At 38.3% G+C, this 11,680-nt stretch overlaps 1 protein-coding gene across 1 annotated transcript in view; it reads left to right on the forward strand.

Moving 5' to 3' along the window:
- Positions 1-4,899: 4,899 nt before the first annotated feature.
- Positions 4,900-11,680, forward strand: part of LOC108239093 (SAM and SH3 domain-containing protein 1-like) — a 78,490-nt gene continuing 71,709 nt past the window's right edge. The window contains exons 1-2 of the mRNA XM_017421592.3: positions 4,900-5,145; positions 6,586-7,182. Of these exons, the coding sequence (XP_017277081.1) occupies positions 6,730-7,182 (453 nt within the window). The 5' untranslated portion in view covers positions 4,900-5,145; positions 6,586-6,729. The remainder of the gene's footprint in view (positions 5,146-6,585; positions 7,183-11,680) is intronic.

An 11,680-nucleotide genomic window follows, 5' to 3' on the forward strand; every position in this document is an offset into this window, starting at 1 on the left:
CCCCCCCCCCCCCCCCCCCCAAAAAAAAAGACGCACTCAAATCCAACTCGTACATTTCTAAATATATATCACACACTTCATGTTCTGAAGGAGGAAAGCGACGCACATGAAACGGCCAGGCTGCACTTGTTTTCCTTTCTCAACCCTTTATAGTGTCTGCCAAACACCTTAACGAGGAGCAAAGTCTGATCCTTGAAAACGAATCAAGTCTCTGAACACAGAAGGTTCTCTAGGAATGTTTGAACTTCTGTTTGTTTTCTGGTCTATAATATTTTCACTTTGTCCTCTGCCATATGTCAGTAACTTCTTTCTGTTATAGTATTTGTCTAGAAAGAGCCTATCAAGCACTTAGATTCGTAAAAATACAATTGGACAGGAAGATGGTGAATCTGTTGCCTCTCTCTGAATAAGGGCTGGTAGTTGGGTAGTTTTGTCGCCAACCAGACTTTTTCAAAAGTTTGGTTGGGAAACTGCTTTTATTTCAGTCACTTTGATATTTTTTTGTAAGGATTGAAGTAGATATTTATTGGGGAAATATAATATATATGTACTGACAGGAGAAGGAATTTCTGTGTTGGGCATTAATTTTCATTTTCTTTGTCAAAGAAATGTGCAAAAAAAAAAAAAAACAGTGCTGAAAATGTTTACTCCCAATGAAGAGTTTACATTGATGAGTTGATACACTGGAAAACCCCTGAAGGTCTTGCGTTTTTTGTTTTTTTCGGGTATTCTTTGAGATTAATGAAGGTGTCAACAGGCCAAACAAAGATTGTCCTTAACATGAGAAGCATAAATGTATATTTTGGTTACAATTTGAAGATTTCTGTGATAAAAGTCTATCTATACATGATTGCTCAGACTTGTTTTTGGCATTCTTTTGTAGCTGAAGTAGATTTTTGCCTCATCTCTCACTGCATATAGAAAAACGCATGCGTCTCTTACAGCACAATGGAAGTGAGGATGCTCTTATTGTATTTGTAGCTGCCAGCAGAAGGGACCGAGCACAACAACTTGTTGTACACCGCGCCGTCGGTCATCTCTTTCTGAACTTTAAAAAAAAGAAAGTTCTCTTTTAGCCTTTTGCCTCATGACGCATATATGCTAACCTCTACCTGTGTGTATATATGTGTGTTTGTGAACATACATATATGCAGGAATATGTTTATGATACTACATAAATACAGTGTATTACAGTAGGTCTATGAGGTTTTTGCTTGACAGTGTTTTTTCTATGTGATTAATTAGAATTTTTTTTTGGGGGGGGGTTTCACAAGTTGCAAGGATATGCTGCTATTTGTGTCAATATAGGAGCATCATCTGTTGATCTTTTATTTTGAAAAGAGAGACGAGACTTTGTAGGTCCAGGTTGCTGCCAAATGTTGTAAATAGCGCGGCAGCTGGACACAAATCTGACAGTGCAGGTTTAGGCGACGTGACGTAGTGTACGCTTCTGGCCACGTTTTTTTTTTTTTCTGACACCAAAGATTTGTTTAATTTCACAAAGTTGTCTTGATTTCCTCTTCTCTCCCCCCCGAATGGTCATACTAAAGCTAGTTTGACCCTTGCAGTTTGCTGTGTACAAGGAGGAGCGCAGATTGTCTTGGCTGCTTCTTTAAAGCACGGCGATCTTTCTCATCGTTTTTAAACTGCTGTGCTCGTGTACAGAAAGCAAGCGGGGCCGAGTTCGAAGAGTTTCATTCCAAAATGAGCTATCCACCGAGGAAAATCCAGAGACTTTGCTGGAAATAAAAATGGGTTGAAAGCCTGAACAAATGTATCTTTAGGAAGTGTTAGGTCTAAGGTTACAAAGTTTCCAGAAACCTTTCCCGGGAAGCTAAGCTGGGGAGTTTTGGAAATATTCCAAATTGTAAACTTTTCATGGGAATTTATAGGAAGTAACTGGAAATTGAGGTAATTTAAACAAATTGTACCATATCCAAACAAAAATATAAGCGCTTCTTTCTCATACACTGATGATGTCATCGACAAGTGATGAGTTTGAACCAAAGCTTAAAAAGTAACAAATTTAATTTATACTAATTTACAAATGAATTATTTGTTGTTGTTGTTGACATCCTTTTCTAAATTCACGTACACGACTCTGAACACATACTCAGGTGAGGTGTCATTAAGTTCACATAAAAACAAAACAAAAATCAGTAAATTACGTTTAAAACAATCATTGAAATATCCAAATTTATCTACAGGAAATGTCAAATTTCATTCACGCAACATATTTATCTAAATCTTATTCATTATTTTGGCTTTTTTGTCATTTTATTTATATATAAACAAAACAAATTTACATGTCCAAGTGATATTTGTTTTTAGGTTGTGGTAGCTCATGTCATGGTTATTCATGGTATCTGTTTGTTTTAGTCCAGATTAGGCTAATATATATTTTTCTCCCAGCTCAATTCAAGACCCCCTTTAAAGACCAACCTGCAGCATTTTAAATTCCATGTTTATTCCTATAAATTCCTAAAAATTCCCAATAGTTTAACTAAGATGGATGCAGCTTTTTTTGAATGAAACTCTTCAGTTTTAGCTCGATCTGAACCTACTGCTGAATAAACCCATCTGGACGAGTACACTGTGTGGGTTTTGCACTATTTTTTGTACTTACCTATATTTTTATGATTTGTAATGTTTATTCTCGTCCAATTTTCTTTTTTCCCCCTTATTTTTTTTTTTCAAAGGACCAAATCGTACTTTTATTTATGCCGTTTGCTCGTTCTGATCACTCCACTCTCAGATTTGTTTTCAGTGTCAGATTAATGATGCTATGAAATATTTATATATTTGAAAAGAAGAAAATATATATAAATATATATACTTTTAATTTAAAAAAATCAAATAAAAATGAATATGTTTATGTATTTTTTTGGGATATAATAGGACATTTATGTCCAAACAATGGCTGTTCATAACTATCCATCATTTTCTGGTGTATATCTAACATGCTTTGCTTCTGCAGCAGAATCATCCTCTGGTGGGGCCGCTGAGTCTTTCTACAAAGTGTGGCCTCGAATTTAAAGTGCTTCAGTTTGCTCTTTATGTCCTAAATGGTCTCTTATTGCACATTGAAGGATGCATGATATTAAGTGTTTACAAACTTGAAACAACCATGTATTATCCCTCTTAGAGATCGTTTGTTCTGGCATTTGTATTTACCACCGCGGCGGGCCAAGCTTCATCAGAGGCGTGTCCCGTTTCCATTCGATCCAGCCACTTGTACCCGTGTGAGAGATCCTTTTCCTGGCTAATTCTGTTATTGTTCCTGTTTGCTTCATGGAAACGCCTGCTTCCCCCCCAAACCCCCCACCCCACCCGTGCTGTAGAAACGCATCAGAATCCAAGCTAAGCTCCGAGCTTTCTCAGTCTCCATCCATCCATCCATCCATCCATCCATCCATCCATCCATCCATCCATCCATCCCATTGTAGGCAATTTTTGTACAGTTTTATTAAAATAAATTTCACATGGATGTCTGAATTAATCTGCTGCCACCAACAGTTTAGACTGTAGATACAGTATACATAGATATTATTGTGCAATGGAAAATAAATGTAAAATCTATCAGAACAAGTCTTGTCCTGTGGTTTTAGTTTCCTTCTTTTCTCTGACTTCACTAAAGTTCTTGTTGACATGTTTTGCACCTGACGTAAATGTTAGCTGTATCTTAAATGTCATATTTAAAGACACTTGAGCATAGTTCTGATCTTAATTTCATTCTTAATTATCTAAATTCTTACTCAAGTATATAGACTTAATATTTATTTTGTAGCTTGGATAGAAAATGGAAAAAATAGAAACTAATTGACATTATTATTTACTTTTAATTTTGCTAAGATGCAATATTTAATTGTACAAATGCTGATTGTTTACCTGTTTTTGTACGTTTTTGCAGTCTAACTGCTTCTACTTTGTGCTATTTTATACCAAAACATTCGGCTCACACCAAACATTGGTGCTATGACTTTTGGGTTTTGTAGTTTTTATACTTTTAAAAATATTTAACTTTATTTACAAAATATTTTTATATTAGAAACAAATTGAGATCTCTACATTGTTTTTGTTTTTTTTCTTTTTATAAACCATTGTTCTCTTTGTAATCTGTTTTACTTTACCGGTACTTGAGCTTTTTGTCTTTTTATGCTACTTTTAGCTTTGGGTTAGCCTTTTGCTGCTTTTAGCTTTTAGCTAGCCTTTTGTTACATTTGTTTTTTTAGTTAGCATTTTGCTACTTTAAGCAATTGTTTTGCTTTTAGCTTTCATCAAGCCTTTTGCTGCTTGTAACTTCTAGTTATCATTTTGGTACTTTTAGCTTCTAGCCATTTTTTTTGCTACTTTAGGCTTTCAGTCAGCCTTTAGTTACTTTAGCTTTTGGCTCTTCTTTTGCAATGGTTTTGCTCGTTTTAGCTAGCATTTTCTTACTTTTAAGGTTTAGATAGTTTTTGTTACATTCAGCTTGAATTTAGCAGTTTCCTATGTTTGGATTTTGCAACTTTTTTGTTACTTTAAGTTGTTGTTTTACTGCTTTTACCTTTTAGCAAGCCTTTTGTTAAATTTAGCTTTTAATTATCGTTTGTATTTAGGCATAGTTTTTTTTTTTTTTTTGATATCCTGAGCTATTGTTTTGCTACTCTTAGCTTTTTTTTCTAGCATTTTGGTACTTGTGGCTTTTACCTAGTGTTCTGTTACTTTTAGGTTTACAGGTTCTTCAGTAGATTTGAAAGTCATTCATCACTTAATCACATTTGTCTACTTAGGTTTCTTTGATCACATTGTTGCTCCGTGTCGCTGCAGTTCTCTGAGCGGCCTGCAGGTGGCAGCAGTGCTCGCGGCTTCAGAGGAAACTACAGCAGAGTGAGCGAGAAGCCGGACAGCGGCGACGGCAGCATCAGTCTGAACTGCGGAGGGGCAGGAAACTTGAAAACGGCATCAGAGGAGCTCGGAGCGAGCCCCGCCGTCGGTCGGTGGAGATTTGTGGTGTTTTGTTTTTTGTCTGCCAGCGTTCGGACGGTAGTTTCATCCCGTGTTTTTGTGAATGTTTGGTAGAAGTGCCATGAATGAAACAAAGAGGATGGATGCAGCCTGGGAAGATGGAGCTTCTGTCTGAGCTTTCAACGAGGCGCTTATCCGGTAACAAATCTATTTTTAATGGCTGATGGGAACTTTACCAGACAGCTGGTGAGCTTTAAAAGTCTAACTCAGGTGAATTCTTCTGAACTCCTGAAGCTTGAACACAATCCCTGCGGATTTATTATCAGTTTATACACTTAATATGTCACCAGTACATATTGAATTAATGGATTAGGTCAATTCGATTGTATATAAAAATAAAAAAACAAAATCAAAAAGGAGTTGGCTAAACTGAAGCTTATTTGCACTAATCTAATGTTAAATTTAAAAAAGAAAATCCTCAAAACGGGAAAAAATAACTCAATAAATAATTTCACTAATCTTAAGCATTTCGGTTTACATTATAATCCATAATTAACTTAAATTTTATACATTATTATTATTATTATTATTTTTTTTTAACCCAGCTGCTGGTTTCTTAGTGTTTAACTTGATGCTAATCCCAGGACAGAAACAAATCTGTATTTACCACCAGTTAGATCTGGACAACTATCAAACATAAATAACCCTTCACACTTTGTAATAATATGTTCTCCTGATTTAACAAAGCTTGAATAAAACCTGGAAGCCTGTTGGTTTTTAAAAACAGAAATATCTGGAGGGAATAAAGAACTTATATGTTCAGTAAAAGAGAGGCTTTTTGTTTTATTCTCCTAATTTATTAAGTATTAGGTCTAAATTTGTTTTATATGCATTTCCTCAACATTCACCACAATCTAACATATAAAGAACATTTTACGCCCAATAATTCTCTAACTCTATACAAAATATCAACAGAATTAGGTCATTTATTTCTGATACGAGCTGTATGTGGTTTCCAAAAGACTTTATGATCTATAATCATTCACAAACTTTTTCAGTTTCAACTGTCTTTAGTTTTATCAGACTTGTCGTAAACACCACCGCCTTACTTTTATTAAGAACTGATTCACATCAAACCGTTTATTGACCAGAATCAGTTCAGTTTCTACTCTTTTTACTAATTCTTTTAAATCTCCTCCTGAGCTACCTGTGTTTGTATCGTCTACAAATATTAGAGTTTTCAACGTTACAGAACAAATACTCTTCATTTACATCATAAATAATTTAGTTCCTGATACTGAGCCTTGTGGAACCCCTCGGGTTATACTTTTTAACTGTGATTCTGTAATATTGATTGTTACATATTGAAACCTAATGTCCAAATCATGTTTTAACCGATTATTATTATAACACCCCTTGTTTCGTATAGTTCACATGTATGTAGCAGCAGCGAATGATCAAATGTCTCCAAAGCTTAAATCAGTAAACGCCTCCACAGCATGTCATACCATGAACCTGCTCTGACCTTTTTGCATAGTGAGCTTAAGTAGAGCAGATGTATCAGCCAGGTTTTACACAGCTTTGACATGAAAAGTGAAATTATGTGTTTGCTTTGTTTTTTTCCCCACTCTCTAACAGATGTGTCTAATCTGGGGAGCTGCACCTGGGACTGTTTGCGAGGCGGACCACAGCGCGGGACTTCCCAAACGCCCCAGCAGCCTCAGCAAAGATGAAGACGACGACGACGTGCAGCTGAAGCAGCCTCATTAACCCCGTCTTAAAATGAGCCAGGGGCCGAATCTCGTCCTCCAGTGGCTGTCGAAGCTCCACCTAGCCCAGTACGTGGAGGCGTTCCTGGACAATGGCTACGACGATCTGGAAGTCTGCAAGCAGATTGGGGAGCCGGATCTGGATGCCATAGGAGTCCGGGTGCAGTACCACCGACACCGGCTGCTCACGGCCGTGCAGGAGCTGAAAGAGGAGGACAGGAAGAAGGTGCCCGGTTATTATTTCACCTTGGAGCCCCTGGTTGCTACTGGGTGTCGCTCAGACAGAGTGGAACACTTCGGGACGCCGAGATCCCACCACCAGGCCTCCTGTCCTGGGAACCATAACCTGAGATTCTCAGACTGTAATGACTTTGTGACTTATCCCAAACTGAAGCTCAAAGTACTGATCAGGGACAAGCTGGCAAAAGATGGAATCAACCTGGGACAGGCACCGTACACCCACAAGGTAGGAAACATTCATCTTCCCTTTTTATTTGCTTTATATTTGGACTAAATGCTGCGTCTTCTGAGACTGTCTGTTTGGATTTATTCAGCTTTCTCTGTTGTGTACACAATGAAGAGTGTGACAAATTTCTTTGATGTTGCTGACATCCTTTGATTCCTCTTTAATGCTCCGAGGACGAGTCTCTGGCAGACGTCTGCTGAGACGTGCTGGAGTGTTTATTTATGTCCTCAGAATCCTTTTAAGAAGATGAAAGGGTGATAATGTATTTGTCAGCGTGTGTATGTCTGCATATATTCGTTTGTGCGTCATGTTAGCAAAATATCTCAACAAATACTTGATGAATTGTAATAAAGAACGTCAGAAACTAAGGTGTCAATGAGAGCGGGACTGACTATTTGTCTCCATGTGTCCCTGTGATGGACCTGCGACCTGTCCAATGTGTCCCCTACCTCTCACACAGGGACCACTGTAGATAGACACCCTGGACAGGTCTCCAGTCCATCACAGAGAAACTCAGAGACAAACAACCATTCACACTCTCACTCACACCTAGGGACAATTTTAAAAGTCACCAGTTAACCTAACATGCATGTTTTTGGTCTGTGGGAGGAAACAGGAGTACCTGGAGTAAACCCACATGAGCACAGGGAGAACATGTAAACTCCACCTAGAAAGACCCCAGGCCGGAATGCGATCTTGCAACCTTCTCGCTGGGAGGCTTCAGCTCTAACCACTGTTCCACTGTGCTACTGTTCGAGGAGTATAACGACCACATGTAGTCACGCAGAAACAAGAAAAAACATTATTGCTTTGCCTTCAGCAAAGAACGAGAATTAGTTGAAATAAATGAGTGTGTTTTACAGATTTCAAAATATTTCAAGTTTAGTTTTAGTTTTAGCTTTTGATCATCACTACACATTTTTTTTTTAAAAAACAAAATAATTTTATTGTCTACAGCAGCTGCGGCAGATAATCTCTTTCGACGCGCTCCTGTACATTTCACAACATGCACAAAAAACAACATGAAGCATAATGAATACCACAGTGTCACCATTAGGCTGTGACTTTCTGTTATTGTTTAAAAAACATTACTGCAGATGATACAAATGATTCCTTATACATGTCCTTGCAGGACTAAAAACACCCACTCAGAAGGATGACGGATGGTAATGCTTATGGATTAATTGTTGTAAAGATGTTGTGTTTTGCAAACATATTTAATTATTTATTACATGCGGTTTTCAAAAAGTCTCATCAGAAGATCATCAAGACGTGCAGTGTGTCACTGTGGGATGTTACTGTGCTGTGACTCATTCACACTTTGAGAATATGTGCACAGGCATTCAGCAGATGTTCTTGTTTAGACGCAGGTTACTGTATCTCTGCTTGTCCACCCATGGATTCCTTCTCTGTTGTAGGAAAATTTATGACCGCTATTTTGGCATCCTAAGCAGTGATGAGGGGGTGGGGGGACAAGTCTTTTCTGCATATCCAAAAATGCAACTTGGGCCACAGGCTATAATTTTCCTTTTCAGTTTCGCTCATACACAGTAATCCTTAAAGAAACCTTAGCAGAGCGTCTCTGGTTCAGCTCTCTGCTGGGGCCTGGCTGTTCAGACTCTGCAGGCTCTCCCTGTGGTTCTTTGGCTTCTCTCCAGGCACTCAGGCTTCCTCCCGCAGACCCAACACAGGCAGCTTATGTTAAACATTGAGTTTTCTATAAAAATGCAGTGTGACGGAGTGCTGAATGACTTTGATGAAATTTACTGAAGAATAAATTCTTCAAGAACAAAAACTATCCATCCCACCATTTTCTTTATCCGCTTCTCCTTTCCGGGTCATGGGCAGCTGGTGCCTGTCTCCATCAGTCACAGTGTGAGAGGCGGGGGACACCCTGGACAGGTCGCAAGTCCGTCACAGGGACACATAGAGACAATTAACCATTCACACTCTCACTCACATCTAGGGACCGTTTTACTGTTACCAGTGAACCTAACATGCATGTTTTTGGTCTGTGGGAGGAAACAGGAGTACCTGGAGTAAACCCACATGAGCACAGGGAGAACATGTAAACTCCACCTAGAAAGACCCCAGGCCGGGGGACGATCCTGCAGTCTTTTGGTGGGAGGAAACAGCTCTAACCACTGCACCACTGTGCCACCCAGAACAAAAACTAAAACTAGCCAAAAGCTAAAATAAGCACAGCAGTAGCTAAAAGCTAAAATTACCTAAAATTGTAGCAAAACCTAAAATTTGCACAATCATAGCGGAAAGCTAAAATTACTTAAACCATATAGCTTAAATCGAAAATTAAAAAAATTAGCTAAAATTAGCAAAACTACAGCCAAAATCTAAATGTAGCATAACTTTAGCTAAATGCTAAAATGAGCACAACTGTAGCTACAAGCTAAAAAGTGCAAAACTACAGCTCAAAACTAAAATTAAGACAATCAAGACAGTAACTAAAACCAGCATAAGAAGACAAAATAGAACAAGTATGCATTGTAAATTTTAGAGAACGATGGTTTTGAAAGAATTAAGAGAAATGAAGTGAAATATTTCCAAAAAAAAAGTTACAAATACTCAGTCTTAGCACATTATACCCAAACAATTGATTATGAAAGATTGAAATAGCATAAAATATACAAAAGTAGTTTGATTGCAGAAAATGGATGAAAGAAACTAGAAACAGGAAAGCTGCTGACTCATCATTCACACAGTGATGACAGTAAACTGACCACAGGTCAGAGTGTGAGTGTGCAGGATTGTTTGTCTCGTTTTTGTCTGTCTGAGCGCTGTGATGGGCTCCCAACCTGTCCCGGGACTGCACCGCTCCTCGTCCTGTGACAGCTGGGACGGACTCCAGCCCTCCTGTGACCCTGAGAGGGATGATGCTGCTCTGGGGAATGAATGATGGATGGCTTAGCGGAAGAAAAATGCTATAATCCACAGAAGACATAAGCTTTTACTATACGGTTAAGGCATAACAAACAAGTATATAATTGAAAATCCTCTAAAGATGATCAGGAAGGCAATGTATCAGTCTCTGCAGATGACAGATGCTTACATGCTATGCTTACTGAAAGTGCTACTTTATATTTCCCAGAACCTCCTCTGCTCCCTGTGTGTTTGGTAATATTACTGCAGAGGACTGTTATTCTGCTTTGGCATCCATTCAGTCTGTAATAAACTCAGAGAATGGTCTGTGGCTGACCAGATGAAAAGTTGAATGACACATTTGGCTCGTTTTTAACAGCCTGTCTGTGTCCGATGAGTGTCATACTGATTAATTCTGGATGCAATTACATCAGGGAGAGCCGACGGGCGATCAACATTAGTCAGTGCTCGGTGTTCTGGTGACATGGATCTGTTTTAGTTGTATCAAAATGGATCCTTGCTAAGCAGCTCGGTTGGGCACGGCCTCATTATATCGTCACGGCTTTAGACCCAAGGCCATTTCTGTGCTCTCAATGATGGCGTTTGGCCAAAAGACTTGGTTTATTAAACGCACAGTCATGCTTGTAGTGGTTTTGGCTTTCGTCAGCAGATCGAATCCCAAGTGCTTCACATCACGGAGCCAAATATAGCTTCCTTTTGAATTGAAATCATCTTTGCATTACAACAAATTGCAAAGAATATTTTGAGTGTCCCCGTAAAATCCGAAAGCTCCTTCAGGCCTCTAGTTGAGGTTAGAGCATATTCGCCTTTATTTTAATAATGAAAATCCCATTTCATTTGCGGTGCAATAGGCGTTAAAATTGTTTCCCTCTGCCCACAGCACTGAATAGCACCGGGCAATTTCACAGCTATAAGCACACGCTGTTCATGAAAGATTCAGCACGTGCAAACTACTAAGTGCAAAGGCACTTTGTGCTTTACTTCTGACCTTTTTATAAGTTACAGACAATAAAAAAAGAGTTGGGCATTTTTCCCTAAACCTTTTGGTCTTGTTTTTTGTTTGTTTGTTTGTTTGTTTTTTCCAATTAAAAACATCAACCAGTCTAGAGTTTAAGGTATGGGGTAGAGGTTGACTGACATAACCATTTCTCTGTGACCAATTTAAATTTTTAGAAATTAATGCAGCCAAATTGTGATTTATAGTACGAATTTTTATTGTTTTTTTTTTTTATTATTACTGATTATTAAATTTTCTTCATAAAGACTAACAATGTTTCTGTAATTCAGTCATTGTAAGAAATGTTTGGTGTGTTTTATAACAACCAACAACATGTCATGAGCGGCGGAGAAGGAGGCGAACCCAGTGTGCAGACTCATCTTAGAAAATAAATTATTTATTTTAAAAATAAAAGAGACAAAAACAAAAGGCTGACGAGGCAGCACAAATGGAACTAAATACAAAGACGTAGCAGACATGACGTAAGCGGAACCAGACGGCAGGAGAAATAGACAAACGAACCAGAGAATAAGTGGAGGAGATGAGCGGGTTTTAAGGACAGAGGGTAATTAGGTGAAGTGGGCACAGGTGAGTGATAACTAA

The sequence above is a fragment of the Kryptolebias marmoratus genome, linkage group LG10, assembly GCF_001649575.2.
Source record: "Kryptolebias marmoratus isolate JLee-2015 linkage group LG10, ASM164957v2, whole genome shotgun sequence".
Taxonomy (NCBI): domain Eukaryota; kingdom Metazoa; phylum Chordata; class Actinopteri; order Cyprinodontiformes; family Rivulidae; genus Kryptolebias; species Kryptolebias marmoratus.